We start from the raw sequence: 21,957 nt of genomic DNA on the forward strand, positions 1-21,957 counted from the left end.
CACAACTGTGGTCATCTCTTGATGGATTCTATAAGGATCCTTTGAGCCCTTATATCCCCTTTCCTAGGCTAGAGCTTGAGCTTCTTCCTTTGAGGTTTAGTGATTGAACCCTTAACATGTCCAACAACTTCATTTTCTATGAGGATCAAATCTGTCATCTTCTTCCATCCAAGAAAGTTTGATGACCCAACCAATTTGTTGCCTTCCTTGAAAAATGAAATCATTTTGATAGATTCAAACATAGAAATAAAGATACTTGTCAAGTGAAGATACTCCTAGATGATGAAATCTTCAACTTGATGCCTTTCTTGATGATGTTGATAATAGAAGATGTCTTCTTGATGAAGATGTCTTCCTTCAAGTATGCTTTGATAGTGATCCTTGACTCAAGAAGAGGGAGATCACCTTGATTCCTTGATGATGATGGTAGTGCTTCTTCCTGCTTCCCTTGGATATAGAGACTTCAAGATGCTTCAATGTGTAGTTCTTCTTTGAGTGGAGGTAGGGTCCTTGAGAACTTTTCTTTGTGATGATAGCGTGAGCTTCTCAAGAATGCTTCAAGTGTAGAACCCTTCTTTGGTTGATCTAGGGTTTTGAGGTCATCTCTTATTTGAGATGCGATGATCCTTGAGATGAATAGTCCTTCTTGATGCTTCGATGCCTTGACCTTTCTTGATACTCCTTTTGATGGTCCTCCTTCAAGTTGCCTTTCCTTAATCATAATGTAGTCACCTTAGCTTTGATACCATGTTGAGAAATCTAGGGGTAGCAAGATTAGGCGATTTCTCTTGCTTTGATAACTGCTTGTAATGTGTTTGAATTAACTTAATTAACTTCTTCTTCTCTTGATTATGTTTAGTGTTCTTTTCATCAAACAACTACCAAACCTTAAAGAACAATAAGACAAGAGGATACAAGATTTAGGCAATGAACCAGGGCCAAAACCTCTCCACTTGAGAGGAAAACGCACAAGAAATCTTCTCTTCTTATACAACTTCAATTGACGAATTACAAGACCTATGACCCTTGATCAAGACCCCTCCAAGACCAAGTCAAAACTTCTTGATGAGCTTCTATTCCTCCAAGTCAATGCTGGTCAAACTTGTTTCACCACTTCAAAGTTCGGCCCTTACTCAGAATTTTGGCTTGCTGTTGCAGGTCTCTGATTTCGGCCTCTTCTGCAGAAATCCTAGTTCACACGTGTGACTAGAATATGGACAAATTTGCCTCTCTTCTTTGCTTGACTTGAGTTGATTTCCTTGGAATTTCAATTTGCAAGAAAGATTCTTTTCTTACCTTGTTTCAGCCTCCTTGAGGCGACTGTACTTCAGTTCTGCTGCAACGAATTCTGCCCTAATCTCCTTGCACGTGTGAACAGAAATAGCCCAAAACAGTTCTTGCAAACTTTTTTTTTCTCTTCTTTGAATTCTTCTTCTTTTTGCTAGGTATCTTCGCTCACCTTGAGCTTCCACGAGATGCTTGAGTGAGTGTGTGCTTGAATGAGGCCGAGTGCTCCTTTATACAGGTTTCACAACTTGTCCAATAGGCCAACTTGTCCTTCTAGCTAGCCCGACTTGCACATCTTGAAGGCTGACTTGATCTTAGCACCGTGACGAGGTCTTGGAGGGTCTTTTATACTTGACAATGACTTTCTTGACTTGTAGACTCAATGACAGGCCCTAGAAGCTCTCAATGGGGGCTTGACCTATAAAATAAATTTCCTTGAGCATGAAACCCATGTTTCAAGAATAACAATGTTAAATTTATTTGTTTCTTTACATAAAATCATGATTACATATGTCATTATGAAGACCAAACCTAGTTATTACATATTTTGATAGAAATTGTTGTTGTTTTTAATTTTTCAAATAACCCTTTTAATTTAATTTTTTTTTCTTCCCTTCTAGAATAATCCTCTCTCTGTCTCTCTTTTAAAGCCTTTTATATCTTGAATTGGCCCCCCTTTTAACTTGAATGGAACTTAAGTCCTTTTTTGTTGATCTATGTAATTTAAATATATATATATTTTTTTTACTTTCTTTTTTACATTAGTAATTTTTTTCCTAAATAAAAATTAAAAACAAAACTCTGATGATGCACAATGGATGGCCCAAGGGTCATGTACGAGAGATATGATGGTTGTATGGTATGCTTCATAGTCTCTCGAAATGCTCTTGCGCTCTTTTAGATATCTGCATGCTAAAGGGGCTGGTCCCTAGGGTGGCTAGGGCCTTCACGACACTTGCTTCAGCAATCAAACCTGTCGAGTAGGAATTATATTCACGATTAACGTGTGGCTGCATGCGCTTGAAACAGTAAGCCACGTGGAGGAACTGTTGTCGATACTATATTTTTGTTGCAACAAACAATTTGACATATGGTTTGTTGCTTCAATGTTTCTCTGAAGCAAATGCTCAGAATTTTTTTATGTACGACATTGGATGGTTATCCATTTATATATTTACGATACTCCACAATTTAGGGAGCCACAGGTGTGCGAACAATGTCAATTTCATAATGCTCCTTAAAATCCTTAGATTGGATCTCCGGAACTATTGTCGATGGGTGTCATGATTTCTATAATGGGTTGCTTAGTGGGGGTAATAGGCACAATGGATGTTGTGGACTGTACAACAGTTATATTGGTGGGCGGATGGTATTGCAGTGCCTTGCTTTAAATTTTTCCAAACTGCACTTATTTTTTAACTTTATTTAGCTATTATTTTTTTTTCTTTTTGAATTGTAGATGCCTCTCTCTTTTTATTTTTATTTTTATTTTTTTTTTCTGGTTCTATCTATCTTTTTTTTTTTTTCTCAATGGAGTAATTTTTCTTGATGCTTTTTTTTTTACCTACTAAAAACTTAGAGAAACTCTGCAATTCTTTTTTGATATGGCTAAAAACTTATATGGCCAATGGTTGGGATCGGAGAATGATTCCCTGATATCAGGTTCGACTCTTCATAGGGCGGTGGAAGTGGCAAACTCTGCAAAAGATCTTACGAACTACGATTGGGAAACCCTAAAACCAATCAAAGACAAAGATGACATGGTCAGGAACACTCTCAGATTGGGAGAGTCCAATTTACTATGCTTAGAGGACAAAGCTTTCTCAATAAGGTAAAAACGTAATAAACATAATTATTATAAATATAATTAATATAATAAAAATATTAATAATAAATTCTATATAATAACAAGTAGATTATTGGAAGGTCAAAGGACATACTTCTTACCTTGTGACCAGTCAATACATATAATTACAACGTCATGAGGTTCATTGTAATCATCATTCTATAAATCATTCTTATCATTCAATATCTTTATATTAGCAAAAATCTTCTTGCGACTCGGTGATAAACTGTCTTGTTTATCTCTTCAAATATTTACTATTGAATCATTTCAAAAGATAGCTAGTGATGAATTGGCTGACCAAAGTAGGTCCAAAGGAAGGGTGATTTTTTTTTTTTTTTGCTTGCTTCTACTTATGCTTACCTTATTGCAATTCTGGCTGTAATAGGGTAACTACTGTTATGTTTTATGCAAATATGAATTTTCTGTATGATCTAAGAAGCATTATTTCAGAAAAAGGAAGCTTGCAGAATGAAACAGTGGGTTTACTATGAGCACTCAACGCTCCTAATCAGATATTTCCTTATCACCACAAGCCCTGCATATTTTATATTGTGGCACTTGTACTCGCTATAAAATTATAAATGTTGATTTCAAAGAGAGAGTTGTAGAAGCACATTGATTATTTAAAATTGTAATTGCCATTTTAAAGAAGGCAGTAGTTGAAATGGACTTTAATAATGTTATCTGTTTTCAGGTGAAGAATGTGAGTTTCACTGGTGTTTTCCGACTAATTTTCAAACCTCTTGTAGATGAACTCCCATGCTTTGGAGCTCTTACATATTCTTTAAGGGAGAAGGTGAGAATAAAACCTTTTTGAGATACATTTATCATGGGCTTCCCAGCAGTCATTTGTTAATGAAGATGTTATGGCTGCTTGATTCTTGTAACATTTTATCATGGTTGCAGAAAAGGCTAGACTTTACGTTGAAGGTTATTGGAGGCAATACTAAGTCTATTCCAGGATTGTCTGGTGCCATAGAGGTAAGAATAACTTGCATAATGATTTTTCCTAATGCTTTTTCCAAGTTCTTTTTGTTAGCATTCAAAGACAATTGTTTTTAGTTGGTTACTAACCTTTGGAAGGTTAGTTTCATTTAATCACTGCAAAAACAATAATATTTTATCAGTTTCAAATTTCAATATCTGCTCATCCTCAAGTATTGTTCTTAAGAACTAAATCAGATTAAAACTTGATTTTCGTGTGAAAGTTTGAAAACCATCTGATCTTTGTGTTGAGAAATCTAGGGGCAGCTAGATTATGTGATTTCTCTTACTTTGGTAACTGCTTGTGATGTATTTTTGCTTATCTTGATTAGATTAATTTTCACCTTAATTATTATTGTGTTCTTTTCATCAAACTACTACCAAGAACAGTGAGACAAAAGGACACAAGATATAGGTGATCAGCCAGGGCCAAAACCACTCCACTTGAGAGGAAAACCCACAAGAATTCTTCTCTTCTTATAGAATTTTCAATTGACGAATTCCAAGACTTCTGACCCTTGACCAAGACCCTCCAAGATCAAGGGCCTTGACGAGCTTTGCTTCTAGTAGTTCCTTAGCAACTACTGCAATTTCGACCTCCAACAAATTCTTCTGCCCAACAAATTCTTTTGCAACTTTGATCAACAGATTCTACTACAATTTCGACCTCTCCAGCAGATTCACAGTTTCGACCTATCACAGCTTTGACCTACTTGCAACTTCACAACTTCGATGCAACTTCATAACTTCGATGCAACTTCACAGCTTCGATGCAGCTTCAGAATTTCGACTTGCCCAGTAACTGTAGAAACCCTAACAAAGAGAGAGAGAGAGAGAGGCCCAAAACTTCGATCTTGTTCTTTTTCTTGTTCGTCGTCCTTTTCCAACTTCTAACTTGGGGAGATCGAACTTGCTTGAGAGCGTGTGCAAATGAGGCCGAGTTCCTTCTTATTTATAGGATTTTGAGGTGTATGAATTGCTATCTTTAGGCTGAGTTTCCCTTCATGTAGGTCAAATTGATCTTTGCACCATGACAAGGTCTTTGAGGGTCTTTTGACTCAAATAAATTTTCTTTACAATATGTAACATGCCCAAAAGGGTCTTTCATACATGACAATGACTCAATTGACTTGTAGACTCAATGACAAGCCCTAGAAGCACTCAATGGGTGCTTGACCTAAAAATAAATCTCCCTTGAGCATGAAACCCATGCCTCAAGAGTAACAATAATCAATTTATTTTTCCCTTTTCATTAAATACATAAAATCATGATTACATATGTCATTATGAAGACCGAACCTAGCTACATATTTCAACTCTTTGCAATTCTACCTGACAACTAGAGGGCTCAGATTATTTTGTAATTTGGAATTTCAACAATCAGTCTCAGTAAGTAACTTTCAAGACATATATGTTGTGATATGCTTGCTGCTAGATGGATTCATGAGTGGACTTGCAATTAGAGGGAAATAAAACTAATTCTCTTGAAGCTGTCTCTGACAACAACTATGATCTATCCTAGTTTTCACTTAAGAGAATTCTAATTTGTAATTTAGGGGAGTGGAGTTGAGTCTAGCAGTTCTAACCAGCGTTGCGAAAATATCCAATTTCTCATGAATTTACAATTTTTTTTCAAATTTCCAGGTTGCTGATTTCCCAAGTTTTGCATGTCCAAGTTTATGCTTGTCGATGTTTTCCCTGATATTTCTAATAAGTTTCATTCCATACTCTGAGCAATATATTCCTTGAAATGATATTTGCAACACTCGCTAAAAGTTGTAACCTTTCTGTTACTTGCTCAGATGTACATAACAGGGATCCAGAGTCCATTGCCCAGTGGACAGGGCCCCAATATTTTTTTTTTTTGAAGTTTAGAAGGCATTAGGGCAATTTTGCTCCCTTTTTCTCTCTATCTACTCTCTCATCTATGCATATTCCGTACCCCCACGGGGAAATTGTATAAAATGACACTAGCATGATGAACTTATGTAACAAACTTAGACCCTTGGGACTTGGTTACCAAGGAAGTTGCTCTAGAGTGATTTTTTCACTTAATTAATTATTTTTCGCTTTGTAGCGACAAATAACTAATTAAGTTTCACTTATAATCTCCAAGGCTAGAGTGTATCTTAATAATTGGGCCTTGAGTGTGTTTTTAAGTCTAGGGTCAATGTATATTATCGTGCTAGGCATTATCTAGAGTCGTACGAAATTGCATTAGGTTTTTATGAGATTTTTTAATAATTACAAATTTTGCACAAAATGAGAATTTTTAGTAATTTTGTATGTAATAAGTTAAAAAGTGGCACTAGGAAATTTTATATGGCATGTGAGTACTCAAAATTCAACTCAAAGTACCAATATTGTCCTAGTACCCACTTTGAGGTGCAAAAGATAAATATATCCTTACAAAAATGTTGAAATTTTGATGTTCTATGCTGTTACAATCACTTAATTCCAAAACTTCTTTATGCTGCAAAATAAGTAATTGTAGATAGAACATAAACCATATAAGCCATACGCACAATGGAAGATAGCTAAGAACTCAATGAGACAGGAGAAGTTAGGTCAATGACCAGGGCAAAACCCACAAGGGGAAAACCCAACGAGATTCCTTTTCTATTATAAATCAATTGTTCAACCCAAATTTGAAGATGAGCTCTGATAGAAGTAGATGATGCAAACACTGAATCACTTTGGCTCTTCAAGACTCTTTCTTTCTCTCTCAAACTTCCTCTAGACTCTCCAACTCTCTCCTTCTCAAGTTCAAATTCTCATTTCACAAGCACAAGTAAGTGTGTCAAGTGAGGATGAGAGACACAAATATATAGGAAGAGCAAGGAGGTTGAATTCATGAGGGAGTAACTCCTATGCCTTGAGGAGGAGTTACATATGCCAAAATAGGAGTGTAACTTATGCCATAAAGGAGAGGAGTGTAACTTATGCATTTAGGAGAGGAGTGTAACTTATGCATTTAGGAGAGAAGTGTAACTTATGCATTAAAGAGGTGTAAGAGGAATCTTTTTATGACGAGTCATTAAAGTGTGTAAGAGAGTGTAAGAGGTGTGTAAGAGCATTAAAGAGAGAGAGGAATGAATCCATTAAGAGAGAGAGAGTAACATATGCATTAATTGAGGGGAGTTACATATGACATGATTGAGTCTCATGATTGAGAGACTTGAATTTCTTTTTAATAATAATATAATAATATCATAAAGAGGATAATAGTAATAATAATAATAATATTGATGATTAAGTTAAAAATTAAACAATTGAGATTGATTAAGGACAAGTTAAGTGAATTTCCATCATGTATATATGATTACGAATTGATGGAAGGTGATTTACTATTTTTGGAAAGTCATGGTTGCAAAAATAGACATGACTTTTTATTTTTAAAAAGTCACTTTAGAAAGGTCAGAAATTAACTTTTATTCAAGGAAATTCATCCCATAGCTGTCAATTTTCAACACTCCTTCTCAGCTAGGGAGGAATTTCTTTCTGATACAAGGATCTCTGCTTTGAAACAATGATGTTATAATCTAATGAAGAAGAATCATCATAGGGGAGATACATCCATCACCCTACACACGCTTATGGGGATCTACTTGTCAACACATGACGAGGATCTCGCACATGCAAGGCTCATCACTGTTTGGGGGGATTCACTTGTCAACCCATGACAAGGATCTCGCTCATACAAGGTTCATAACCCCTTGGTGGGATCCACTTGTCAACACGTGACAAGGATCTCACACATCCAAGGCTCATCATCCATGACCACCCTCTTTAGGAAGGGTCACCTCTGTTAGTCCAAGCTACTCTATGAAAACCAAGAACTTTCCTTTCGGTGAAGGCTTGGTAAGAATATTGGTGATGTCGTCATCAATCGCTATATGATGAAGTCTTATTGCTCCTTTGCCCCATATCCCAAATATAGTGATATTTGATCTCAATGTGTTTGGACTTGTCATGGAACACGAGATTTTCAGCAAGTCGAATCTCACTCTTATTATAGATTTGAGGCTTCCCCGATCTGCATTTTGTGTGTTGATATCTTCCGGATTCATCGCATTCATGTTTTTTGTAATTGACGTTTCGAACCAACCTTTGTGGTTCATCATCAGGATTTGATAAGTGAGTAAGTCAGAGATTAATGGGGTAATAAATATAGGACAGGGTTAGGATGGGAAAGCATATTGGTGATGTCGTCATCAATCGCTATATGATGAAGTCTTATTGCTCCTTTGCCCCATATCCCAAATATAGTGATATTTGATCTCAATGTGTTTGGACTTGTCATGGAACACGAGATTTTCAGCAAGTCGAATCTCACTCTTATTATAGATTTGAGGCTTCCCCGATCTGCATTTTGTGTGTTGATATCTTCCGGATTCATCGCATACATGTTTTTTGTAATTGGCGTTTCGAACCAACCTCTGTGGTTCATCATCAGGATTTGATAAGTGAGTAAGTCAAAGATTAATGGGGTAATAAATATAGGACAGGGTTAGGATGGGAAAGCATGGAGCCGACAGTTTTCCCATCCTAACCTTGTCCTCTATTTATTATGCCATTAATCTTTGACTTATTCGCTCATCAAATCCTGATGATGAACCACAGAGGTTGGTTCAAAATGTCGATTACAAAAAACATGAATGCGATGAATCCAGAAGATATCAACTCACTCTTCTTGTCAGAGTAAATTACTGTAGTATCCAATACTTGCTCAAACAACTCTCCAAAAAGCTTCCTTAGCCCTACTGCCTCATAGTTAGCCATGCTAGCAACAATGTATTTTGCTTTAGCCATGCTAAGGGAAACAAACTTTTACTTTTTGCTCATCCAAGATATCATGGAAAATCCTAAGGCTAAGAAACACCCTGATGTGCTCTTTCTGTGAGTAGAGTTACCAACCCAATCAACATCAGAGTATCCATGTAGCCTTACATCTTCGACAATATATCTCAATCCAAGAATGATGGTCCCATGTAGGTACCTTAACACATGCTTTGCAGAAACGTAGTGTGTGTGAGCAAGCTTAATCATGTATTGACTCAGAGTATTAACTGCAAAGCATATATCTGGTCTAGTGTTCGCTAAGAACATCAGTGCCCCAATTAGTTGACGCTACTCAGAAGGATTAGCCAAATCAGGTCCTGCAATATTACCACAAAGCTCCTTGAAATTCATTTCCATTGGAGTATTCACGGACTTACACTCAGTCATGCCAAACCTTTCTAGTAGTTTGACAACATATTTTTCTTGAGAAAGGAAAATCTCACCAGATTTTTGCCATATCTCCAGGCCCAGAAAGTACTGCATCAAACCAAGATCTTTCATTTCAAATTCAGAAGCTAAGTCCCTCTTACACTGGAGAATAAGAGGTTCACTACCGGTCAGAAATAAATCAGCAACATACAACACCAAAATCAAAGGCATACCTTGGATTGTCTTAAAGTAAAGACTTGTATCTGCATTGCTTATGGTAAAACCAAGCTTCATCAAGAAGCTATCTATGTGAGCATACCAAGCTCTTGGAGGTTGTTTCAAACCATAGAGGCTTTTCTTCAACCTACACACATGAGTTTTTGGATCATGTACTTCAAAGCCTTGTGGTTGCTCCAAAAATACTTCTTCTTTAAGGAAGCCATGCAGAAAATAAATCTTCACATCCATTTGGTGAAGAGACCATCCTTGGCTAGCAGCTAGAGCTACAATAGATCAGATGGTGGTGTAACGGGCAACAAGTGCAAAAATTTCATCATAGTCTATTCCCTCTTTCTGAGAGAAACCTCTAGCCACAAATCTAGCTTTATATTTTTCAATATTGCCATCAACACCATGTTTAATTTTATACAACCATTTAGAAGATACAACAGATTTACCTTGGGGTCTTGGAACCACTTCCCATACATCGTTATGAATGATAGATTCACATTCTTCAGCCATTGCATCTTTCCACTCTTGGGCCTTTACAACTTCTTCAAAGTGCATGGTAAAACTAGAATAATGTTGCTCATGGCTACAAGGTTTCCTTTGGAACCGACAAGGTTTCCTGTTTTCTCTGAAAGTTCCTCTAGGGGCAGCGTGTTTATCAACATCTTGAAGAGTGCCATGAAGCCATAAAGGTCTCCTTTTAGAAGGAGGATCACATGGAGGAGGATCCAAAGGATCCATGGGCTCCATGGGTTCATCCGCGAGATTAGTTTTAGCTTGAGGATCTTCTTGTATTTCAAATACATCATTTTGACTATCAACATTAGTAGGAGAAAGAGGAGTGTCTTATGCTTTTCCAAGAGTTGCATCTTCATCAAAAGTTACATCCCTGCTAAATTCTATATTTCTTTGACCAAGTACGTATATTCTGTAAGCTTTAGAATTATCACAATAAACAACAAACACACCTTTCTTACCTGAAGCTTCCAACTTGTTCCTTTTCTCTTTTGGGACATGGAAGTAGATAGGACAACCAAAGATCCTCAGGTGCCCAACGTCCGGCTTCTCACGAGTGAAGACTTCTTTAGAAGTCTTGTTGTTTAGGGCATGGTGAGGAGTTCTATTTTGAACATAGACAATTTTGTTCATAGCTTTCCCCATAGGAACTTTGGCAATTTCTCATTATGCAACATAGCTTTGACCGCTTCCATGATAGTTCTATTCTTTCTCTCGGCACACCATTTTGTTCTAGGTTATATGGCACAATGATCTCTTTTCTGATTCCAACTTCTTTGCAAAAGTCAATGAAATCACTAGAAGTGGACTCTCCTCCATTGTCAGATCTGAAAATTTTGATCTACTTTCGAGTTTGTTTTTCAACTAGAGCTTTGTAATCTTTGAACTTTTTAAAAGCTTGACTTTTTATTTTCAGACAATAAATCCATGTTTTGCGAGATAAACTATCCACAAAAATAATATAATACAAGTAACCACCAAGCGAAGTTATAGGCGTTGGTCCACATAAATCAAAATTTACAAGATGCAATACTTGACTGGTTCTACTTTTGCTTGCAGGGAATGGTCCTTTCACTTGCTTTTCGCTTGCGCATCCTTGGCAAACACCACCATGATCAGATTGGATTTCCGACATTCCGAAAACCATCTTTCTCACATGAGGTAATACTTTGTAGTGCAAGTGAGCAAACCTTCAGTGGCCAAGTTCACTTTGATGACCGATGTCATGGATTAGTGCCTGAATAGGTCTTCCATTGATTTTGTACAGTCATTCACATCTAGATCCCAGAGTGAGGGCATCTCTCATGTTGGATCTCGATGGCCAAGTGAGAACTTTACCATTTATGAAAGAAACTTTCATTCCTTTATCTTCCAAAGTTGATATGGACACAGGATTCTTCTTTAAACCTGGTACATATAAAACTTCTTGAAAAGTCAAAGTTTTACCTTGATCTAGATGGAAAGAAATGGAACCAGATCCCTATATGGGATATCTCTAGTTATCTCCAAGAATTATCTTCAAAGCTGTCTCCCTCTCAACTAGATTAGAGAGTACTTCTTTGTAACTAGTAAAGTGCCTTGAAGCATCACTATCAACCAATGTTTTGAAACCAGGCCAGTCCGAATCAGACTCGGCCTAGTTGACTGAGCCGGACCCTTGCCTGGGCCGGCTCGGTACAAAAACTGGACCAAATGTCGATGTGTAACTGAACTGGCCGAGCCGGACACGACTCGCCTAGTTCCACTGAGCTTGTCATAATCAGGTTGAGCTGGTCTGCAGCAAAAAAGAAGACTCCAAAAGCGAATTTATTATTTTGGTTTCAAGTTTTTCTCACTTCATCTACCCTCTCTCCCAAGCCCATAAAAGTTACCCAACCCCTCACATTTCCTCACAGCGATCTCATTGCATTTGTGTGAGCATTTGTGAGGAGTTTGTGAAGAGTTGGAGTTGATTTTTGGAGCAAAACTGAGGAGCCTCTTGGGCAATCATTGGAGCAACAGTGAGGATTGTTGGAGCAACATTGAGGAGGCTAGAGCCTAGAGGTATTTTTTTTTCACTTCTCAAATTTACCCTTTATTTTTTTTGCAAAACTGAAAATTGAAAAGTGCAATTTTTGTAAAAGAAATGAACATTGAAGAGTTGTTTATTTTTTTTAAATTTTCATTTTCAGATTTTGTCCTTTCATTTCCAAGTCCAAATATCAGAAAATGGCTCCTAGAATGAAATATGTTGCTTGGGCATATGTTGAGATAATCGATAATCAAATTCATTGCAAATTTTGTCATAAAAAAATTAAGGGAGGTCGAGGGGGCATTCATTGGCTGAAACAACACTTGGCTGTTATTAGAGGCCAAATTGTTCCATGTGCAGCACCAGTAGAAGAAATTGGGGATATTAAGGAGTTGCTAGAAAAATTTGAGAAGTTTAAGGAAGAAAAAGCTAGGCAAAAAGAAATAGAGGCTAGAATAGGGAGGTAGAGGATTATAAAACACATGATGGCTGCCAACTCCAATTTTGATTATGAGGGCTATTCATTTATCCCTTGCACTGATGCATCCAATCCCTTTCACTATGTTCCTCCCTCTTTGGAGTCTATTCAAGAAAAGGGTAAGGGTAAAATTAAAAAGAAGAGTGATATCAAATGTTATTTCATAGTCACAACCTCCTCTCCCTCTGATAGTGCACATGGTCCTCAAGCTAATAGAGGTCAAATGCAACCTACTTCAGATGACCATTGGAAGAAAGAATTGAGATAAAATGCCTGTGATTACATAGCTAGATGGTGGTATGATGCTAATATTCCCTTCAATGCTTCTCGTTCACCATATTATGAACCTATGTTTGATACCATATTTGCTACTGGAAAGGGCTTTGAAGGCCCTACTATGCATGAGTTAAGGGGATCTCTTTTGCAAAAAGAGGTTATGTCTATTGATGAATATTTGAAAGTTTTCGAAAGCTCATGGGCGAAAACAGGTGTACCATCATGTTAGATGGATGACATGATCAAAGGAACCGTACCATCATAAATTTTCTTATCTTTTGCCCACAGGGAACCATGTTTCTAAAATTAGTGGATGCATCTGATAGGGTGAAAGATGCACACTTGTTTTAGCTTTTGGATGAGGTTGTTGAAGAGGTGGGGGTGGATAATGTTGTTCAGATCATCACAGATAATGCCTCTAACTATGTTCTTGCTGGTAAAATGTTAGAGGAAAAACACAAAACCATATTTTGGACCCCATATGCTGCACATTGCATAGACCACTGGATATTGGTAAGATAGATTGGATCAAGAACACTGTAGAGAATGCCAAAAGCTCAACAAAATATATCTACAATCACTCATGGATTTTCGTTAATTTTAGATAACAATGGTATGTTCTATGCTTAAGAGCAATTTACTTCAATTTTCTTATTAGCCCAATATCAATTTCCAGATTAGCAATCACATTAACATGACAATAAATGCAAATAGAACATAAATAAAACAGTAGAAGACAAGCCAAGACAAGAGGACACAAGATATGGCACTAGCTAGGGACAAACCCCAATGTGGGGAAACCCTTTGATCAATTCTTGTTACTATTCTTCAAAAGTCCAACAGAGAGAGAGAGTACAATATGCAATATTCACTTGCCCAATCAAAGTGAATTTTGTTCAGTCAAACAACAACCACAAAAAGCCCTAACCAGAAAGTCAACGTTGGTCAAACAGGGCAGATTTTGACCTCCAAAACAGCTCGGTCAAACTCGGTCAACTCAACCTCCAACAACAAATCAAATCAGCCCAAAAACAGTCCAAAAACACTTAGTCAAACTTGGTCAACGCTGGTCAAATAGTACAGACTCCCTCGATTTTTGTGCCCTAAAATGTGGCCTGCCCAAACATAAAGTCTCCCACAAAAAGCATAGTCAAATAGGTCAATGTTGCTGGTCAATGCTTGGTCAAACTTTCTTGAAATTCTGTCAACGTAGAAAAACAATCTTCTTCTTCTTCGCATGTGTGGAGAGAGGCTATCTTGAAATCCGTACCCAATCATATGAAGAGAGAGAGATGAGTGAGAAGGTGAGTGATGCCCAAATGAGGCAAAGGCACCTTTTATATGCAAACGTTGAGGATGAATAGACGTGATTGTTGGGCTTCTGAGCCTACATTAGTTTGTTGGCCGACCTTGACAATTTGTCCATAAACAAAATAAATTCATAATTCCATTTGTACATGTCAGAATGAGATGATATTTAGATCAATCCTACACCTCTCAAAGAGAGGAATCCAATGAAAGTATCAGTTGCATCATATGAGCTATCCAATTTAACAATTTTGAACTTGATGAGGAAAAATATAGGGGGCAAGGATATTGTTAGGCCTGCCATCACTAGATTTGCAAGTCATTTTTTGACATTGCAATCTTATGCTTTCCCAACATAGAAACTTGTAGAGGATATTTTCTAGTGATGAATGGAATGAATGTCAATGGGCTCGGAAACAAGATGACAAATATGTGAGAACGAAAGTTAATGAAGAAATATTTTGGAAAAATACAACAGAGATTGTGGAGGTTGTTGAGCCACTAGTTAAGGTGTTGTGGTTGTTGGATGGGGAAAGATTGGCTATGGGTTTCATTTATGAGGCTATTGATCAAGCAAAGGAGCAAATAAAGGCAACATACAAGGATAGGGTGGCTAAGGATGGGCCCATTTGGGAAATCATTGATCAAAGATGGAACAATCAACTCCATCGCCCTATACATGTAGTTGGGTTTTTGCTAAACCCAAGGTATCATTATAAAGCTCTAGAGGCAGAAGCTTTGATTGGAGAGGTTAGAGATGGATTGATTTGTTGGAAAATGTAACTAGGTTTGGTCTTCATTAATGTATTTGAGTCATCATGTAATGTACTTGTCAAAAGAATAAAGAAAATAATTTTTTTATTATTATTATGACTTATTAAAGTATGGGTTTCATGCTTGGGTCATCATGTTTTAGGTCAAAGTCCCCATTGAGGACTTCTAGGATTTATTTTAAGTTAATAGAGTCATTGTACTTTTAAAGAGACCCTTCTTGGGCTTTTGAATCATGTAAAAAGGTTTAGTATTGAGTAAAAAATGAAATATGTTGCCTCCACACCAAGTTGGCCTTAAGATGATCAAGTTAGCCTCAAGGAGGGCTATTCGACCTCACCTAAAGGCTATAAAAGAAGCAGTTCGAATTCATTTGGAGGAGAACATCTCAAGCAAGTTCGATATCTCTCTGGAAGCCAGAAAAAGTGCGAAGTGAAGGAAGAGGGCTAAAGAAGTGCGAGTTTGGTCAAGGTGAAAGAAGAAAGGAAAATCAAAATTTTGGTGCATCTCTCTCTCTCTCTCTCTCTCCCTTGTGCCCTAGATTGGAAGATCGAAGTTCTCTTGTTGATGTCGTTGCTAATTGCTACATGTTGTTGCTGCTAGAACAAGTATAGGTCGAAGTTGTTGTTGTTGGGTGATGCTGCCTCAAGAAGTTGTATTGGGCCAAGATCAAAGTTCCTGAGTCAAGATCGAAGTATCCAAAGAAAAGTCGAAGTTACTGGGTCCAAGAAAGTGTTGGATAGTGCTGCTACTGTTGCTGCTGCTAGGTCAGATAGGATCATTTGCAAAGGAAGAAGGCTGACTTGTTTTGGAGGAAAGTTTGTGTCAAGGTCTAGAGTCTTGGATTATCTCAAGAAATCTATTGAAGGAAGAATAATTGACTGGGTTTTCCCCTAGAGAGGGTTTTGCCCTGGATGTGTGCCTATATCTGGTGTTCATTGATTTATGTGCTATTGATATTTGCTTGATGAACTAGAAAGAAATAAGATATAAAGGAAACCTAATAAGGAATCAAGAATATCACAAGTAATTATCAAGTATAAGAAAATCTTTTTGCCTTTCTGATTTTCTAACATGGTTTCAGAGCTTTGGTGAAGAAAGAAGAAAAAGGCAGTCTCAAGTACTTGATCAAGGAATCATTCAAAAGGATTATTCAAGGGAAGAAGTCTACTATCTTCAAGGACAATGTCTAACTCAATCAAGGGAGAGAACAAACTTGAAGGAGCCTCAAACTACAGGTCTTGGAAGAAGAGGATTGACCTCATTCTTGAAAAGAACAAAGTACTAGACTTGGTCAAAGGAAAAGTAAAGAAGCCTACAAAAGACTCCAGTGATGTTGATAAATTGAAGTTCAGAGAATTAGAATTAGTGGCCATGAATCTAATGGTAGAAGGAATAAATGACACCATGCTCAAGAAATGTATGAGCCCTTGTCAAAGTTATTCACTATTAAGAACATTGGTCAAGTAGCAAGCTTGAAGAATGAACTAAGGACTACAAAGATGACTAAAGAAGACACAATGGCCTCCTTCTTTGCGAGAATAGCAAGAATCAAAAATGATCTTCTGGCCATTGATGAAGTTGTTCCAGACAAAGAACTTATGATCACTGCTCTATTAGGGTTGCCACCTTCTGGGGGTGCATTTGCTGCAGGACTTAACAGTTGGAAGGTAGCTCCCACTTTTGAAGAACTATGGATTGCTTGCAGCCAAGAAGAATTAAGGATCTCATTAGATGCCAACCCTGAAGAAGTTTCAAATGCCTACATACTCTCATCACAATGGAAACTTCAAGAAATCGAAAGGACTGCAAAGGAAGGTAGACATGTCCAAGGTAAAATGCTACCATTGTCATAAGAAGGGTCCCTACAGGGGTGACTGTCCCGACAATCCAAGGAATAAGAAGAGAGAAAGAGATCAAGCTAATATTGCTGAAGAAGAAGCCCTAAAGAAAGCCAAACCCGAAGAATCTGACATAAGGGACTTACACTACTAAGTCCTTTGCTTTTAGTCTTAGATATTCTATTTTGTATTTTTGATGTTTAGTATTTATAGGTTTTAACATGTTTTTGGAAAAGACATTTTTATTGTTTTTATAAGTTTATAGGTATCCCTCAAGCTTTGGAGGGAGCCCTCAACATCTCCCAAAGATAAGTATCTCATTTCTTTTCAGTTTTTGGTTTCATGTACTTATTTAAGTTTGGTTATATTACATATTAATCACCATTCTACCTCTATTGTCTTGATTAGGAAAACATTTGCTAAATCCTCAAGGAGTATAGAAGAGGGCCTCCCAAGACAAGGTTTGTCAAGGAACAAAGGTATGCCTTAAACTACAAAACATTGATCTCTTCATAATAAAGGTTTATTCATTTGATAATTTATTACTAACATCGTTATGTCTAGCTATATTGAATCATAATGATTCTTGTTCTGGGTGATTCATCATTTGATAAATCTACCCTCATATTCTTGATTGATTATATAGAATCCTAGAAAGGTTCTCTGGAAAATCCCAACTTAAGGGTATTATAATGTGTGAAACCCTAGCCTGCTTAGGGTTTTTGGAAATGATATTTGAAGTTTTTTATGATGATGTCATGTTTGGGGTTTTGGTATGATCATTAAAACCTAACTTGTTAGGGTTGAATGATGCAGTCTACCTTTGAAGTTTTGGTATAGTAGGGTTTGCTTTGCTATGTTATGAAACCCTAAATCTTTAGGGTTTGGTTGGGCCTATAAGCAAAACGCTTGTTATGTCTTAGAATAAGATCCTAGGAATAAAACCGTAGGTGTATATGTGTCCATTTGGTTGAAACCCTAATAATGTTATCTGACATATGATATGCTTATGCATGATAATGAATTCCTGGATATGTGTCTTGGCCTAATTACTGATGGTCATAAGTCTTAGGGTTTACTATAAGCCCTTGTCCAAGTTTGATATTCTAGGATGATGTTGTTTGGGAAATCTAGGGTTTTGCAGCTAAACCCTAGTAGTAGTTAAATTCTATAGTATGTGTGATATGACAATTTGGAATCTATGAATCTATATAGTGATTGTTGAGATTGTGTAATTGAGAAATCTAGGGTGTACATCAAACCGTTGTAGAAGCTAGTTATGTGGATTAAGGTGTGATCGGTTTTGATTGTTGAAGCTATCGTATGAAATCTAGGATATGTATGAAATCCTAGTGAGGAGTCTAACATATGAATTCCGATAGTTGTTAGACGCATTACTTGTTTGAATTGTTTCTAGATTTTGCTATATGAAAGAACTTGTCATATTGTTGAAATAATATTGGAACCTTAGATGAGTTTAATATTTTGATTTGTTGATGTGATTTAGGGTTTGTAAGAAAATTTGGGCAAGAAGTTGAAGTATAGTCTCTTGCTAATTATGTTTGTAAAGTCGAATGCTTCCATTAATATAAGATTTTGATATGGCTAACTTCATGCTTCTATAGTTTTGGTTGTACTTGCTATCTAAGTTGTGCAGGTACATCATCTTCAAGATGGTGAAGATGATCGCAAGTAAAGTTGATGTGATAAGCATGATATATGAATGACTTTGATAAGAAAGATGGAAGCCATGAAAGATTCTCCAATAAGAAGCTAATCTCCCTAGGTTAAGAGGGAGCCTGGATAGAAGAAATCTCCTTGAGATTAAGAGGGAGCCTGGATAGAGGAAATCTCCCTAGTTGAGAGGGAGGGCATAGCATAGTTTTGATTGGAGAATGCATTTTGAAGGATATGTTGTTGCATGTGAAGTAGGAAAGGAAAGTGTATGATTGAGGAATCTTCTATCAAAGATTTGGTTGATAGTCCTACTGTGTTGAGAAGCAACATTAGTTGTCTGAAAGACCTTGAAGGTTTGTGTTTGTTTATGAACATGTGAAAGTATATTATTGATTGGGGTTGTGTTTGTATAAGTAAGTCTCTCGAAGGTTTTGATAGCATGCTGGTTACCGATCAATTTGATTGGGAGAGGTTGAGGTTTTGTGAGTGAAGCATTTCCTAGGAGGACATCTGGCCAACACTTTGTGTTGATGTCTAGGTCCCGAAGTTGGGAGGGTGGTGTTGGTCACAGAGCTCTAACCTCGGATACATCCCTGGATCCTTGGGTTGATGGTTAGTAAGTAAGCCTGATGGTATCTAAAGAAGCTAAAAGCTTGAGTCCATCTTAGTCCCACTTGGATAGATTTCCCTGGTCAGAAATCTAGTGCATGACATTATCTTGCCTAAACTGTTGAGAGACCAATGGATAGATTGCTCTGGTCAGGAATCTAGCTAATGGCATTGTGGTGCCTAAAAATTCTTCATGGTTCATATAGTTGAGATCTTCCTTGTACTTGTATAATGATGAATACCTCCCTAGTTAAGAGGGAGTGTTGGAAAATGTAACTAGGTTGGGTCTTCATTAATGTATTTGAGTCATCATGTAATGTACTTGTCAAAAGAATAAAGAAAATAATAATTATTATTATTATGACTTATTAAAGCATGGGTTTCATGCTTGGGTCATCATGTTTTAGGTCAAAGTCCCCATTGAGGATTTCTAGGATTTATTCTGAGTTAATAGAGTCATTGTACTTTTAAAGAGACCCTTCTTGGGCTTTTGAATCATGTAAAAAGGTTTAGTATTGAGTCAAAAATGAAATATGTTGCCTCCACACCAAGTCAGCCTTAAGATGATCAAGTCGGCCTCAAGGAGGGCTATTTGACCTCACCTAAAGGCTATAAAAGAAGCAATTAGAATTCATTTGGAGAACATCTCAAGCAAGTTCGATATCTCTTTGGAAGCCGAAAAATGTGCGAAATGAAGGAAGAGGGCTAAAGAAGTGCGAGTTTGGTCAAGGTGAAAGAAAAAAGGAAAATAAAAAATTTGGTGCATCTCTCTCTCTCTCCCTCATGCCCTAGATTGGAAGATCAAATTTCTCTTGTTGATGTCGCTGCCAGTTGCTGTTGCTAGAACAAGTATAGGTCGAAGTTGTTGTTGTTGGGTGCTGTTGCCTTAGGAAGTTGTATTGGGCCAAGATCGAAGTTCCTAAGTCAAGATCGAAGTTTTGAAAGCAAGGTTGAAGTTACTGGGTCCAAGAAAGTGCTGCATAGTGTTGCTGCTGCTGCCAGGTCAAATAGGATCATCTGCAAAGGAAGAAAAAGGCTGATTTGGTGTGGAGGAAAGTTTGTGTCTAGGTCTAGAGTTTGGATTATCTTAGGAAATCTATTAAAGGAAGAATTATTGACTGGGTTTTCCCCTAGAGAGGGGTTTTTCCTGGTTGTGTGCCTATATCTGGTGTTCATTGATTTATGTGCTATTGGTAATTGCTTGAGGAACTAAAAAGAAAGAAGATATAAAGGAAATCTAATAAGAAATCAAGAATATCACAAGTAATTATCAAGTATAAGAAAATCTTTTTTCCTTTCTGATTTTCTAACATGATTGAGTGCTTTGAGCATATGGTCCCTGAGGAGAGTGACCAATTGGAGATACACTGACAAATCACTGGTTTCAGTGGAGCCACAAGTACCTTTGGCAAGAACCTAGCAAGGATCGCAAGGGAAGTAGATGAGCAAAGTAAACAAGTTCAATTTTCAAATTCTTATTTTGTTAAATTGTTTATAATTTGAAATTTCGATATAATTTGTTGAGCTAGCTCAGTACACAACTATGTTTTTTGTAGCACAATGGTGGGAGGCATTTGGTAGCCGTTGTCCTCAATTGCAGAAGTTTGCAATTCATATTTTGAGTCAAACTTGCAGTGCTTCTGGGTGTTAACGCAATTGGTTTGTCTTTGAAAGGATTCACACGAAGAAGAGAAACCGTTTGGAATGAAAATAGTTAAATGATCTAGTTTGTGTCTAATACAACCTTTGGCTAAGGTGCAACCAATTGCTGAACAAAAGACCTAATACAAATCCCATTTTGTTGGAAGATATTGATCCAAAATCAGATTGGGTAGGTAGACACAAGTTGTGAGGGTTGAAGGTAAGAGTCAAGCAAAGTCTAAGATGATGGGCGAAGGTAAACGCTGAATAGAGAAATCCATTCATGGTGGCAAAGGTAAATAGAGTTGAGAGAACTTTGAGCGAAGGTTACAGGGGAGGTAAGAGTCGAGTGGTAGGGTGAAGTCTGAGACTCTTAATTTGGGATTTCTAATTAAATTTTAATGAATTATTCATGTTTACAATTTATAGTCACTATACTCCATGAATTAATTTGCCTTCAATTTGAACTTGTCTCTTTCTACATGTCTATGATAGACTTTTTCTTGGCATGAACCTTTGAAATTTCCCTATGCCACAATCACCATGACTTTAATACCATGTTAAATATATGCAAGAGACAAGCAGGAGAGACTAGACAAGAGATAAGATGATATATCAATGTGCTACCAAATTACTAGTGGTGTTGTCTATATATGTAGCAAGTTCCATTATTCATTTTAGGAACCAATCAACCAATTCCTTGAATACATTAACATAAACATCATTTATTATATATAATTTATTTCACTTTATGACATTATTGCTTTTGTACATAACATTTGTTACTCCTGAAATAAACATTACAATGACTAACTCATCTTTAACGCTTAATGTTATAAGGTAAATGATGGGATGGTAATACTCTTTGTGCTATGTAAATAACGGTTATTCTGAATGATTATGATATACATTACAATCCCACAAGGTTCTTAATTTCTAGACTCTTAATTTGGGATTTATAATTAAGTTTTAATGACTTGTTCATGTTTACAGTTTTATTAAATTTTACTTTTAGTCTGTAAAGTTTAGCTGCTATTTAAATTTTGCAATGATTCATCATGCATCATAGAATGATTATGTAGCAGGCTAATAGTACTTCCTAAGTTCTTGACAATGGGCAATGATGACAAGATTTGTTTTTGTGATGCGCAATGATGATTAATAGTTCTAATTTTTATATTTTAATTTATCATTCGTGTTTATGCAGAATTACTAAATTCTATTTTAATTTTAATAAATATAAAAATTAGTTGTCGCACTTGCCGTCCCCAAC

The 21,957-nt window shown here is 36.8% G+C and overlaps 1 protein-coding gene across 2 annotated transcripts in view; it reads left to right on the forward strand.

Moving 5' to 3' along the window:
* The window catches only part of LOC149140790 (synaptotagmin-5-like), a 156,051-nt gene that overhangs the window by 120,579 nt on the left and 13,515 nt on the right, over window positions 1-21,957 (forward strand). For both annotated transcript variants that reach the window (XM_089452969.1, XM_089452968.1), the window contains exons 6-7: window positions 3,828-3,929; window positions 4,040-4,114. In XM_089452969.1, coding sequence (XP_089309095.1) covers window positions 3,828-3,929; window positions 4,040-4,114 — 177 coding nt within the window. The remainder of the gene's footprint in view (window positions 1-3,827; window positions 3,930-4,039; window positions 4,115-21,957) is intronic.

The sequence above is a fragment of the Pinus tabuliformis genome, chromosome X, assembly GCF_031772625.1.
Source record: "Pinus tabuliformis cultivar Carrire ecotype Pingquan chromosome X, CPIR1, whole genome shotgun sequence".
NCBI lineage: Eukaryota > Viridiplantae > Streptophyta > Pinopsida > Pinales > Pinaceae > Pinus > Pinus tabuliformis.